Source organism: Gadus macrocephalus, chromosome 13, assembly GCF_031168955.1.
Source record: "Gadus macrocephalus chromosome 13, ASM3116895v1".
Taxonomy (NCBI): domain Eukaryota; kingdom Metazoa; phylum Chordata; class Actinopteri; order Gadiformes; family Gadidae; genus Gadus; species Gadus macrocephalus.
Window position 1 is genome coordinate 190001 of NC_082394.1, and position 15469 is coordinate 205469.

At 52.2% G+C, this 15469-nt stretch overlaps 1 protein-coding gene across 1 annotated transcript in view; it reads right to left on the minus strand.

Moving 5' to 3' along the window:
* Positions 1–15469, minus strand: part of LOC132470594 (eukaryotic translation initiation factor 4 gamma 3-like) — a 74540-nt gene that overhangs the window by 45928 nt on the left and 13143 nt on the right. Inside the window, 7 exon segments of the mRNA XM_060069324.1 lie at positions 602–771; positions 3274–3385; positions 4379–4558; positions 10156–10176; positions 13292–13324; positions 14483–14575; positions 15264–15431. Of these exon segments, the coding sequence (XP_059925307.1) occupies positions 602–771; positions 3274–3385; positions 4379–4558; positions 10156–10176; positions 13292–13324; positions 14483–14575; positions 15264–15431 (777 nt within the window).

Consider the following 15469-nt stretch of genomic DNA (forward strand, 5'->3'; position numbering starts at 1 on the left):
TGTATTTATTTATTTTTATTTATTTATTTATTTATTTATATTATACATTGCTTTTGTAATTATTATATATTTATATTCGATTTACATGTATGCATGTATGGAGCTGCTCATTGCATTTCGTTGTACTTGTACAATGACAATAAAGCTTTCTATTCTATTCTAAACCAAACATCCTTCACATTCACAGAGCGAACATTATGAAAGTAAAATTCACATTTCTCGCTAAAAATGTTTACATAAACGCTTTTAATGGCGTAACTATGTTACTATTTCCACCCAGAATAAAGAAAGATGTCCGCCATATGCTTCTGTGCAAGCGTCACTCATTACTCTCTGCCAGTGACGTCGGGTCAAGCTCCACGCTGATTGGCTATCGCGGCTAAGCGTCACGCATAGGCGCGTCAAAAGTTCAAATTTGGTTGGTGCGTTGGGCGTGCCACAGCCCTTCAATGCACTTCATTCTCAACATAAGACCCTTCAAGGGACTCATGAGCGGGCTGAGACCTGGCTCTGCAGTCAGAGGCCCCCCCACACATGGACCCGGGCTGGTGTGAGCGTGGCCAGAGACCCCCCCCCACCCCCCAACGCCCCCCAGACTCACTGCCTTCTTCTCTCGTTTGGCGGGGGGAGGCGGCTGCGGCGTAGGCACTATGACGGGGGGCGAGGGGGGGAACACCACTCCGGGGGGCGTCCCCTGGTAGTAGGCCGGGCCCGCCGTCTGGACCGGCGCCGCTACGGCGGGGGACACCGGAGCGTGGTACCTGAGGGGGTCTGGGGGTCCGGGACGGGGAGGAAGAGGAGGGTTACAAAGTCAACAGGGACATTTACCACCCCCGCTAACCCTAACACTAACCCCCCTATGGCCCACAGTAACCCTAACACTAACCCCCCTATGGCCCACAGTAACCCCAACACTAACCCCCCTATGGCCCACAGTAACCCCAACACTAACCCCCCTATGGCCCACAGTAACCCCAACACTAACCCCCCTATGGCCCACAGTAACCCCAACACTAACCCCCCTATGGCCCACAGTAACCCCAACACTAACCCCCCTATGGACCACAGTAACCCCAACACTAACCCCCCTATGGCCCACAGTAACCCCAACACTAACCCCCCTATGGCCCACAGTAACCCCAACACTAACCCCCCTATGGCCCACAGTAACCCCAACACTAACCCCCCTATGGCCCACAGTAACCCCAACACTAACCCCCCTATGGCCCACAGTAACCCCAACACTAACCCCCCTATGGCCCACAGTAACCCCAACACTAACCCCCCTATGGACCACAGTAACCCCAACACTAACCCCCCTATGGCCCACAGTAACCCCAACACTAACCCCCCTATGGCCCACAGTAACCCCAACACTAACCCCCCTATGGCCCACAGTAACCCCAACACTAACCCCCCTATGGCCCACAGTAACCCTAACACTAACCCCCCTATGGCCCACAGTAACCCCAACACTAACCCCCCTATGGCCCACAGTAACCCCAACACTAACCCCCCTATGGCCCACAGTAACCCCAACACTAACCCCCCTATGGACCACAGTAACCCCAACACTAACCCCCCTATGGCCCACAGTAACCCCAACACTAACCCCCCTATGGCCCACAGTAACCCCAACACTAACCCCCCTATGGCCCACAGTAACCCTAACACTAACCCCCCTATGGCCCACAGTAACCCTAACACTAACCCCCCTATGGCCCACAGTAACCCCAACACTAACCCCCCTATGGACCACAGTAACCCCAACACTAACCCCCCTATGGCCCACAGTAACCCCAACACTAACCCCCCTATGGCCCACAGTAACCCCAACACTAACCCCCCTATGGCCCACAGTAACCCCAACACTAACCCCCCTATGGCCCACAGTAACCCCAACACTAACCCCCCTATGGCCCACAGTAACCCCAACACTAACCCCCCTATGGCCCACAGTAACCCCAACACTAACCCCCCTATGGCCCACAGTAACCCCAACACTAACCCCCCTATGGCCCACAGTAACCCCAACACTAACCCCCCTATGGCCCACAGTAACCCCAACACTAACCCCCCTATGGCCCACAGTAACCCCAACACTAACCCCCCTATGGCCCACAGTAACCCCAACACTAACCCCCCTATGGCCCACAGTAACCCCAACACTAACCCCCCTATGGCCCACAGTAACCCCAACACTAACCCCCCTATGGCCCACAGTAACCCTAACACTAACCCCCCTATGGACCACAGTAACCCCAACACTAACCCCCCTATGGCCCACAGTAACCCCAACACTAACCCCCCTATGGCCCACAGTAACCCCAACACTAACCCCCCTATGGCCCACAGTAACCCCAACACTAACCCCCCTATGGTCCACAGTAACCCCAACACTAACCCCCCTATGGCCCACAGTAACCCCAACACTAACCCCCCTATGGACCACAGTAACCCCAACACTAACCCCCCTATGGCCCACAGTAACCCCAACACTAACCCCCCTATGGCCCACAGTAACCCCAACACTAACCCCCCTATGGACCACAGTAACCCTAACACTAACCCCCCTATGGCCCACAGTAACCCCAACACTAACCCCCGCTATGGCTCAAAGTGTGTTTGGATTAAGCGCCATGTGGAGAATTGTCGTTTTTTTTGGTCAAGGACGCTTACGGTGATGGAGGATGGAAGGAAAGAAGGAAGGAAGGAAGCGAGGGAGGATGGAAGGAAAGAAGGAAGGAAGGAAGGAAAGAAGGGAGGGAGGAAGGGACAAATCAAACAAGGTTTAATTTGTCCCTCTTGTGTCCTCAGACACAAGAGGTCAACATCCATTCGCGCTCGACTTAAAGAACTCTACTGACGTTAATAACAACGAATAATAGTAGATTCAGCATGATCGAATAAAGCCCAAAATATCACAATTAACATACAATTAGTGTTAATTGTTTGTTAAAGTTCAAATGGCTAGATAACGTAATACAAAACTGTTGAATGAACAGTGAAATGATCAATATGACCCAGCCCACCCGCTCAGCCCCCTCTAGGGCACGGGGCTCCACCCCCTCCCTTATGAAGCACGCCGATCCCTCCTCCCCCAGTCACACAGCGCATGGTGTGTGTGTGTGTGTGTGTGTGTGTGTGTGTGTGTGTGTGTGTGTGTGTGTGTGTGTGTGTGTGTGTGTGTGTGTGTGTGTGTGTGTGTGTGTGTGTGTGTGTGTGTGTGTGTGTGTGTGTGTGTGTGTGTGTGTGTGTGTGTGTGTGTCTTACGGTAGGGGGTGGGGAACTCTCCGTGGCCGGGAGCAGGGTAGAAGGCTCCGGTGGTGGGGGGCTGTACGGAGTACTGCTGGGGGGGGCCCACGTAGGGAGCACTGTGGCGGTACTGGGGAGGGGGGGGAGGGGGGGGACGGGGGAACACGTCATCATCAGGACAGGGAGCACTTTACTCTGTGGCCACATCATCATCATCATCATCATCATCATCATCGTCTGGCTACGAGCTGACAGGGAAACCCTTCTCTTCCATTATCCAATGATGTGTATTTCGCCTTGTCGTGGGTGAGCCTCAGCTCGATATTAATCATGTGAATAATTCATTTTGTTAATAATAAAATGCTAATGATGAACATAGGAACGGCAGAATAGTTAAGGTAGCATCTCGACCATCTCTGTTTGGTTGCGTTCGGCGGCACCGAGAGCGGGAAAGAGCCTGCGCTGCTGCCGAGAGCAGAGCAGTGAGGCAGTGTCGCCCGCTGGCTGATGGGACACAGTGAGGCAGTGTCGCCCGCTGGCTGATGGGACACAGTGAGGCAGTGTCGCCCGCTGGGCTGATGGGACACATCACTGACTGCTATGCTCTTTAATGACTGGCATGAAAGAGGGCGACCGACAGACTTTGAAACATTCATAATACTGTAAATCCTTTCCTCAGTGGCCAGAGGGTCATCACATTTGAGTATTGATAATTATTTACCTTCCGATGGAATTCCTCACACAAGTTATCTGAAACACTTGAAATCCACAATTCACGAAAGGAGGTAATGTACGCTACTTTAAAAAACTAAAGCCCCTCCTTGAATGATATTTAGGGTTTCTGAGGGCCTTCCTCTGGACATTAAGCATCGACAGTGAAGCAGTTGTGCTTTGTGGCTTGAATACATCAATTCAGACTAAATAGAACTGCTGGGATTCACCACGGATGCGAGCATAATAGTCTAATTAAGACATTTTAAATATGGCCTGTGGATATCCCTTCTGGAATCTATCCCCCCCCCACCTGATGCATTTCCAGTTGTAGAAAAGCTCTTGCATTGAGAAATATGGAGGAAAATTGATCCTAGGGGTTAGGGTTCCTCCCCACTGGGCCGAGGCCTACCTGTGGGATGTAGTACTGGGCGGCCTGTGGCGAGGGGAAGGGCATGGGGGCCATGGTCATCATGATGGGCTGGCTCTGGGGGTAGACGGCCGCCGGGGGGTTCTGAGCCCCGGGCCTCAGGGAGGGGGGGTTGGTGGGCAGCGTGGGCCGGGCCGCCTGCATCTGGGCCCTCTGGAAAAACTGAGAGCAGAGAGGGAGAGACAGAGGAGGAGAGAGAGAGAGAGAGAGAGAGAAAGGAGGAGAGAGAGAAAGGAGGAGAGAGAGAGAGAGAAAGGAGGAGGAGGAGGAGGAGGAGGAGGAGGAGGAGGAGGAGGAGGAGGAGGAGGAGGAGGAGGAGGAGGAGGAGGAGGAGAGAGAGAGAGAGAGAGAGAGAGAGAGAGAGAGAGAGAGAGAGAGAGAGAGAGAGAGGAGACAGAGACAGAGACAGAGACCGAGACCGAGACCGAGAGGGACAGAGAGAGACAAAGGAGAGGGGAAAGAGAGAGAGACAGAGAGAGAGAGAGACAGAGAGAGACAGAGAGAGACAAAGGAGAGGAGACAGAGACAGAGACCGAGAGGGACAGAGAGAGACAAAGGAGAGGAGAGAGAGAGAGAAAAAGGAGAGGAGAGAGAGAAAGACAAAGGAGGGGAGGGAGAGAGAGAGACAGAGACAGAGAGAGAGACAGAGAGAGACAGAGACAGAGAGAGAGACAGAGAGACAGAGAGAGGAAAATGTAACATTGCCGTGAAGAGAAGGAAAACGATAACCTTTTGAATGTTGTTTTTTCATTAAAGCTGATACTCAGCAGTCGAAAGGGGAGGTCCGTAGGACAATCTCAACGTATAACAGTTCAACGCAGTCCTGAATACCTGTTCTAAAACTGGGATTAAGCAGCGAATATGGCCAAGTTGAAAAAACGATTCCAGTAAGGTGCCATCGCTGTCACATGTTGATGAACGAAGAGAAAGGCTTGAATGGGAGGCTGGAATACAAACACCGACCCCATTGTGTGGCAGGCCATCGCTGACCAAGATACGTCCTGATCCAAAGGACCTTCCTGCTGGATCAGAGAGCACTGCCTCCATGACAGACTCTCTGAGTCAGACCACTGTTCAGCGGCACTGGGCCCTAAACGCCACCTCGTCTACTCTCATCCCTACGCCTGTATTCATCCACCTCCACCCTCCCTCCCTCCTCATCCCTGTCCACCTCACGGGTTACAAGCCAGCAGCCCCCCTCCCAGCATGATATGGACCATTTCCAGGAAGCACAGCAGCACATTTGCGATGACACCCTGGTAGAGGGCGCCAGAGGGCCGGGGGACAGACGGGGGACAGAGGGGGGACAGAGGGGGGACAGAGGGGGGGACAGAGGGGGGGACAGAGGGGGGACAGAGGGGGGGACAGAGGGGGGACAGAGGGGGGGACAGAGGGGGGGACAGAGGGGGGACAGAGGGGGGACAGAGGGGGGGACAGACGGGGGGACAGACGGGGGACAGAGGGGGGGACAGAGGGGGGGACAGAGGGGGGACAGAGGGGGGGACAGACGGGGGACAGACGGGGGACAGACGGGGGACAGAGGGGGGGACAGAGGGGGGGACAGAGGGGGGACAGAGGGGGGGACAGAGGGGGGACAGAGGGGGGGACAGAGGGGGGGACAGAGGGGGGACAGAGGGGGGGACAGAGGGGGGGACAGAGGCCGCTCTGGGTCCCACGGCCTGCCCAGACCCCGGGGGCCGCCACTTAGAGGGGACCGCCATGGTCTGTACAAAGACCAAACAGATGCTGTCATTTCTTCATAACATATTTATTCAAATGGCTTCAGATGAGGTCGAGTGTGACCAGAAGGCCCCCCCCCCCATCTGAGGAGCAGTGTGGGCCAATATCTCCGATGTTGAACGAAGACAGCAGATGGGCATTAAGGAACCAGGGATAAAAGGTGCTCCGACATTAACGACGTCGGCTGACCAGGTGCATAGAAAGAATGCACAGTCACACCTTGAACAGAAGCCCCTCTGAACAGGATTGACCTGCCCTACTGGCGTACTTCACACTGATCAGTTCGACCACCAAGCTTCTGCTGTGCTGCTCTATCTCTAGTTCAGAGACCCATGGGTCTGAGAGGGAGGGCGTATCAATCTCCATTCTGATGTGGATATGGCATTTCACAATGTTTGTAAACATAGGCGTCAGATACTTCCGAGTGGCAGAACGCGCGCGGCTTCCACCGCCCTGAAGCCGTCCAGCCGGCTACGGTCAACAGGGTTACAGTCAGAAACATTGTTGTTGATCTCAAGTTGAGGGGATGACGAAAACAAATACATAAAGTATAGATAGATATAGAGACATAGAGATATCCATCTATTAATGAGACGTCCCATAGCACGAAGAAATCCTTCATTCACGCCATTAACTCTGTTTTCTGGATCGCTCTGCCCTGGTCAAATGACGTGGAAGGGTTTGTTAACTAGTGGGGCCATCGGAGACCGCTTCGGCTTTGCCACCCGGAAGAAGGTTTATTATTACTGTGACGTCATGGTGAATTGTCGTATTGATAATAAAAATAGATGCCAATGGACTTAAAGCGCCACATTTTGTTTAGTCAGGAAATATAACACAAAAATAACTGCCTCTAGTGATGTGGATGCACGTTGGGACTCACTGACCAACACCAAATCAGAGATTGTGTCGTACCGGTCACTGTGATACACAAACAGAATCACTGTGAAACACATCCAACGCTCTAAATCATACAGCGCTCTCACAGATGTTGTGAAACACAGGGACGTGTTCTGAACAACACCTTCTGAAACAAGACCTGGGGAATGCAGAACAAGCCTTCCCTCTTGGCAGCGATGAGGAAACCGTTTCCAGTCACCGGTGACTCATCAGAGAGGAGGACCGTATGGGCAGATCTCAACACCTCTCCATCAATGACGGGGGTTTCTATGACATGGCAGACAGCGTGCAGCGGCCAGCTGCAGCCACCGGACCCATCAGGTGAGAGGGTTAGGGGTGAGAGGGTTAGGGGTGAGAGGGTTAGGGGTGAGAGGGTTAGGGGTGAGAGGGTTAGGGGTTAGGGGTGAGAGGGTTAGGGGTGAGAGGGTTAGGGGTGAGAGGGTTAGGGGTGAGAGGGTTAGCGGGGGCGGGGGGGAAGTAAGGGACTGTGGCGCGTGGCCGGCAGGAACGCCGCGACCAGTGCCGGCCTGGGGCTCCGCACGTTGCTGGGGCATCATGTATGACATCATCATGTATGACATCATCGGGTCATGTGACGCCCGACACGGAGGTTAAGGGCCACTACAGAGCGGCTGAGGCCGTGCTCAGAGCGGCCGGGGGCGGGGGTCCCTAGGCTCACACACCGGACCCCTTCTACTGGGAGTTAAGATACAGTGGGAGTCTCTACTGGGAGTTAAGATACAGTGGGAGTCTCTACTGGGAGTTAAGATACAGTGGGAGTCTCTACTGGGAGTTAAGATACAGTGGGAGTCTCTACTGGGAGAGAGTAGAGCTACAGTGGGAGTCTACTGGGAGAGAGTAGAGATACAGTGGGAGTCTACTGGGAGAGAGCAGAGATACAGTGGGAGTCTACTGGGAGAGAGCAGAGATACAGTGGGAGTCTACTGGGAGAGGGTAGAGATACAGTGAGAGTCTACTGGGAGAGGGTAGAGCTACAGTGGGAGTCTACTGGGAGAGAGCAGAGATACAGTGGGAGTCTACTGGGAGAGAGCAGAGATACAGTGGGAGTCTACTGGGAGAGAGCAGAGATACAGTGGGAGTCTACTGGGAGAGAGTAGAGATACAGTGGGAGTCTACTGGGAGAGAGTAGAGATACAGTGGGAGTCTACTGGGAGAGAGTAGAGATACAGTAGGAGTATACTGGGAGAGAGTAGAGATACAGTGGGAGTCTACTGGGAGAGGGTAGAGCTACAGTGGGAGTCTACTGGGAGAGAGTAGAGATACAGTGGGAGTCTACTGGGAGAGAGTAGAGATACAGTAGGAGTCTACTGGGAGAGAGTAGAGATACAGTTGGAGTCTACTGGGAGAGAGCAGAGATACAGTGGGAGTCTACTGGGAGAGAGCAGAGATACAGTGGGAGTCTACTGGGAGAGAGTAGAGATACAGTGGGAGTCTACTGGGAGAGAGTAGAGATACAGTAGGAGTCTACTGGGAGAGGGTAGAGCTACAGTGGGAGTCTACTGGGAGAGAGTAGAGATACAGTAGGAGTCTACTGGGAGAGAGTAGAGATACAGTGGGAGTCTACTGGGAGAGAGTAGAGATACAGTGGGAGTCTACTGGGAGAGAGTAGAGATACAGTAGGAGTCTACTGGGAGAGAGTAGAGATACAGTGGGAGTCTACTGGGAGAGGGTAGCTACAGTGGGAGTCTACTGGGAGAGGGTAGAGCTACAGTGGGAGTCTACTGGGAGAGGGTAGAGCTACAGTGGGAGTCTACTGGGAGAGGGTAGAGCTACAGTGGGAGTCTACTGGGAGAGGGTAGAGCTACAGTGGGAGTCTACTGGGAGAGGGTAGAGCTACAGTGGGAGTCTACTGGGAGAGGGTAGAGCTACAGTGGGATGGGGGAGGCCCAGTCCGACTGATACGACGGGGGAGTCTACTGGGAGAGAGCAGAGATACAGTGGGAGTCTACTGGGAGAGAGCAGAGATACAGTGGGAGTCTACTGGGAGAGAGTAGAGATACAGTGGGAGTCTACTGGGAGAGAGTAGAGATACAGTAGGAGTCTACTGGGAGAGGGTAGAGCTACAGTGGGAGTCTACTGGGAGAGAGTAGAGATACAGTAGGAGTCTACTGGGAGAGAGTAGAGATACAGTGGGAGTCTACTGGGAGAGAGTAGAGATACAGTGGGAGTCTACTGGGAGAGAGTAGAGATACAGTAGGAGTCTACTGGGAGAGAGTAGAGATACAGTGGGAGTCTACTGGGAGAGGGTAGCTACAGTGGGAGTCTACTGGGAGAGGGTAGAGCTACAGTGGGAGTCTACTGGGAGAGGGTAGAGCTACAGTGGGAGTCTACTGGGAGAGGGTAGAGCTACAGTGGGAGTCTACTGGGAGAGGGTAGAGCTACAGTGGGAGTCTACTGGGAGAGGGTAGAGCTACAGTGGGAGTCTACTGGGAGAGGGTAGAGCTACAGTGGGATGGGGGAGGCCCAGTCCGACTGATACGACGGGCCTACAGCTCTAGTGTCACGGAGCCTGTGGGTGGAACGAGGAAGCGGCTGTTACTGGCCACCGCGAGGCGGAGCCAGGTCGCCGCCGTAGAAGGACAACACTGGACAACACAGATCAGATCAACAAAGAGCTACTGTCATCTCACAGGGAGAAAACCTTGTTGCGCAAGATTGCATTCAATTCACATTTTCAAGGCACTTTCTACAAAGAAACATTTGTTCAAAAACTGAATTTCACATCATAAAGTAGAAGTAAATGAACTGCAAAACTAAGGAATAACAGCAGACAGACGGGCGGTGAACAACGTGATGAAGGCCTTTCTGTCACATGCAGTTCATCAAAACTAAACAAGGCCAGTCTAGTTAACAGGCGATCATTCATTTGTCAAACATTATTAAACATCATCAACACTGAAACAGTAGCTCATTTTAAAAAGAGCCTTAGGATTAAAACCAAACTGTACTTGAGAGGGAAGAAAGACAGTAGTGGGGGGGGGAGAGATGGCGGGGGGGGGAGTTTTGAAAAGTAGAGAGGGGGTTTGTTCCTCGTCATGCCATGCAAGAAATAGAGATCAACAGGTAGGAGGAGGATCGCTAGGAGAGCTAAACGTTACCTGGACGGGCCTGAATCCTCCCTTGAGTAGTGAAAACAGAAGAGACCGAGAGAGAAGGAGAGAAGCCAGATGGGAGACAGCACTAGTGGGTGTGATGTTCCAACACAAGCAGAATGTAGTCCACCAACATATTTCAGAGCATGGGATAATAGACTGAAACTCTACGCCTTACAGGAGAACTTGCACAAATCAACAAAATCGAGTTAACATGAGGTTACCTGTAAAACATTTGTTTTACCAAATGTACCAGGTTTTACTGGTTCACTAAATATTATACAAAAATAATAATATTTCTCGGACATGCACTACCTAGTACATCTTAGTAGTCCTAGTACTTCATGTTTACGTACATAACGACCCAAGGTTTCACCAAGAGATTCAGCTTGAACTAGCCAGGCCTGGGGTGAACCGGCCAGGCCTGGGGTGAACCGGCCAGGCCTGGTGTGAACTAGCCAGGCCTAGGGTGAACCGGCCAGGCCTGGTGTGAACCGGCCAGGCCTGGGGTGAACCGGCCAGGCCTGGTGTGAACCGGCTAGGCCTGGTGTGAACCGGCCAGGCCTGGTGTGAACCGGCCAGGCCTGGGGTGAACTGGTTAGGCCTGGTGTGAACCGGCCAGGCCTGGTGTGAACCGGCCAGGCCTGGTGTGAACCGGCCAGGCCTGGGGTGAACCGGCCAGGCCTGGGGTGAACCGGCCAGGCCTGGGGTGAACCGGCCAGGCCTGGGGTGAACTGGCTTAACCCCCCAGGTGTTTCTGAACCCGGTGTATGTCACCAACGGCGATAACTTTACACGGTCAGGACGCCGCAGAGCACAGCGCTCATGTCTTTGAGCTGCGCATTGCATCATGGGACGGCTCTCTTCACTCTATGCAACTGCTAAAGTAACTGAGTTAAAAAAATACATAGATGCATGAAAATGAAAATTCTATATTTTACTGTTTATTCAGTGAACAAACATGATATGAATGTCCCTGTAAAATTGCATAATTCTATATTAGATCAATATAGATGCAGAAGGACTTAACCTCTGTGAGTTATGTCTCAGGTCAGCCTTTGAATTTTTTTGATTTGCTTTATTGATGCAGAACCAGGACAGTTTACTGTGTAGCAAACCAACAAACATCAGGCGTGCCTTCTTTATTCCAGCATTAGGTCTGTAGTATAGAGGGGGACCTAGAACATGGGGGTACAGGGGTAAACAGAGGCATTGACCCTCACATTGGCCCTCCCTCCCTGGAGAGAGGGGGTACGAGAGAGGAGGCGGGTACAATAACCTCTTGTCCGGTGGGCCAGTGGCCTAAACGCCACACGGACTCCTCAGCGCAGACATGACAGTAACAATAGAAGGCGCATCACAGGAAGCCAGACCTCCATGGTGACATCAGCCGCTCTGAGGATGTCCTATGCTCTTGGCAGATGAAAGAACGTTCAGGCCTCAATGGTAAATGCGTTTTTTTGGTGCTCTTGTGTTTGCGTGTGTTGGGGCAGAGGCAGGCACAATACCAGTGTTCTCTAGTGCTTATAAAAGCCCATTGTGTAGGCTTCAAATGTTTTTCCGACTCTGCTTCCGTGGCGACACTAAAGAGCCCGGGGCCGCTGTGCCGCCCTGGCCACGCCCCCTGGCCTGACTCCACCCCCATGCTGATTGTCCACGCCCCCTTGGCACAGCCTCCGTCATGCCTGCTAGGAAGTGTTTGTACACATCGGCAAAAACACGCCAGCAAAGAACTGCGCCAGGCCTTTATTTATAGCGGCAGGCACCGGACAGACCAATTAATAAATAACTGGATTTGGCACGGAGGCATGCGGAAGGTGAGGAGGACTGAGTCACTGCGTGTGTGTGTGGGGGGGGGGGGTGTAGATGACAGCAGTTGGTTATTAATTACAACACGGATCAGAAGGGAAGGTTCCAGGAAGTGTAATGTCTAGCGTCTTGAGGGCTGAGTCATTGGCCAAGCTCTGCCAAGAAACATCAAGGAACTCGTCATGTCCCCCCCCCCCAGTCTGAGCGGTCTAACAGAGTGACCCCAGTATCACTAACCCTAACAGAGTGACCCCAGTATCACTAACCCTAACAGAGTGACCCCAGTATCACTAACCCTCACAGAGTGACCCCAGTATCACTAACCCTCACAGAGTGACCCCAGTATCACTAACCCTCACAGAGTGACCCCAGTATCACTAACCCTAACAGAGTGACCCCAGTATCACTAACCCTCACAGAGTGACCCCAGTATCACTAACCCTCACAGAGTGACCCCAGTATCACTAACCCTCACAGAGTGACCCCAGTATCACTAACCCTCACAGAGTGACCCCAGTATCACTAACCCTAACAGAGTGACCCCAGTATCACTAACCCTCACAGAGTGACCCCAGTATCACTAACCCTCACAGAGTGACCCCAGTATCACTAACCCTCACAGAGTGACCCCAGTATCACTAACCCTAACAGAGTGACCCCAGTATCACTAACCCTCACAGAGTGACCCCAGTATCACTAACCCTCACAGAGTGACCCCAGTATCACTAACCCTCACAGAGTGACCCCAGTATCACTAACCCTCACAGAGTGACCCCAGTATCACTAACCCTAACAGAGTGACCCCAGTATCACTAACCCTCACAGAGTGACCCCAGTATCACTAACCCTCACAGAGTGACCCCAGTATCACTAACCCTCACAGAGTGACCCCAGTGTCACTAACCCTCAGAGTGACCCCAGCTACGCCCCCTCCTCTGTGTCTTCCCACAGGTTAAGGATCCGCACAGAGCATCATCCCGTTTGCTAGACGGCCGTCGAAGAGGACAATAACAACTTTGATTGAAACGATTTTGAATTTAATTAGCTTATTTTTTGGGGTTTGAGGTCATCATAAACCATAATTGAATCTGGCTAGCAGTATAAAGACCTTGATTGGCCGCGTAAACACCAGATGCCACCAGAGGAAAGATGGACATAATAACTAAACTAATAGATGTTTCTAATAAAACAGGATGCAGGTATGCCCTTTAAAGATTCTAAATGTAGAGAGTTGTTTGGACCTGAAGAGGCCCGGACTGGGTTAGGGGTTATGATCTGCACGAGGACACAGGTGGGGGAGAGGCCGGGGGGGGCATTGAGTGGGGGTCATTACCTGATGGTGTGTTGGTCGAGGGCCCGTTGCAAACTGGTGTTTGGGTGGGTGGGTGTGGGGGGGGGGGGGAGTTGAGATCCGAGAGAGAGAGAGAGACAAAGAACAGATGAACATGACATGGTAGAAGCTTGGCAGTATGATACTAAAACACAAGGAGTAGGAAAGCTGAGCGACTAGCTGGCCATCTTAGAGACAACCCACAATCAACACACTCTTATTCACAGACTCAACACCTCGCTCCTCCTGAAGTCCAGACTGCAACAGGCTCACAGACGGTTCAGCCCATTATTACACAATCCCATCAAACCCTTGAAAGACCGCAATGGGAATTTTCCTCCATTTTTTTCGTGCCAATATGCATTTTCTATTTTTTTTTTAAGAGTTAAAATGTTGAAACTGATTCTGAACTTCAATAACTGATGAAAATAAAGAGCACTGTCAGATTGTATGGCAGTCACAGCTAAAAATCCAAATATCTTCAAATCATTTGCATTGTGTTTATCAGATAGATAATCCATCAGAATCATCAGCGTTCAATTAAATAAATGAATACATAAAATCATACACAGTACTTCTCATTAGAAGCAGTACCTGACCCAGATTCAACGATCTTTCACTGGTTTCCGATGAAGACCGGTTGCAGAATGGATAAAAAGAAAACATTCCTGCTCTGAGGTCTGCATGCAGAGAACAACGCCTCCAATATGGTCCAGCCCCTGAGAACTGGAAGACCTCTGATGAGATCTGCTAACATTCAGCCAACGGTGGAACGAGGACTCCCTGAGTGAACCCTATTCTGTACCAGCGGGCTCCGACTGGGAGATGCTGAAAGATACAAATATTGAACAGAACATTTGTCCCACCCAGCGATAACCATGGCTCAGGAAGAACGTCAGCTAAGTTCTGATGTATGGACCTTGAGGCAGAATCCTGGCCCATCAAAAAGACAACATCCGAGGCTAAAGCACGATATCAAAACAACATCATGTCTCCGCATCACTCTATCCCGACGTGGATCTGGTGTCCCGTAGCGCTCTGCCCGGCAGCCAGCAGCCTCTGTGACCCACGTCACGGACCAGACGTCAACACGCTGACTCAGCAAAATCTGGATCCAACATGGCTGCCTCAAAGCAACATGATCCGTGTGTTTTGAACGCCGGCAGGTCGGCACGGGTGACCAGTGACACTCACCGGACGACTCTGAGGTTGTGCATTCATTGGCTGCGTTTGAGTAGAGTACACTAGAGGGGCGGAGCCAGGGTTCTGTACAGGGTTGTATGGAGACTGTAGACGGTGAAGAAAGAGAGAAAGAGGATGGATACACAAGGGGGATATGCGATTGTGTTAATTATTGAGAATTACAGTGCATGACATTTTCAATGTTTTAACATCGAGGAATCTGTGTTGCATGAATGCACACAATCATGGGTGCACCAGCAGCTTGTGTAGCTTGTGTGAACAGAGTGTTAATGTGTGTGGAGCCAACAGTTTATGAGTCACAGAACAGAGTACAAATGAGGGCAGCAGATCGTATCCACTGCTGTGTGTCAACGAGACCAGCACAAAAAGAAAAGCTGCTCCTGTAGTCGCTGGGAAGGGCTCATCACTTCAGTTGGCTCTGGCAGTCAAGCTATTTATAGGAGGCTCGTGGAGTAGGGGAGGTGCTTGGTAGGGAGGGCTGGAGCGCTGGGGCGTAGAAGGCCCCTGGGACATGGGAGGGGGGATAACGCCTAGAGAGCTGGGGCTCATGTCACTGTGTGGCCAGCGATGGGGGAACCCCAACCGAGATACGATGCTCTATGACTGTTGAAGTCTTAATAGGGGCACACACACACACACACACACACACACACACACACACACACACACACACACACACACACACACACACACACACACACACACACACACACACACACACACACACACACACACACACACACACACACACACACACACGGCTTTAACTCACCCCTGGGCCTGTCTCCCAGCCCTTGGGGTAGCGGTACGCCGACGCTGTGGCGAGCGATACCTGAGAGAGCGCGGCGGAGTGGGGGTGGTTGGGGGGCGTGCACGCCAAGCCGGGGTGGCCCTTTGAGAGGTCGTGAGCAGCATACTGAGGCCCAGCATGCCTGGGTATCTGGGGGCGTGGGACAGACAGACAGACAGAGGGTTAGG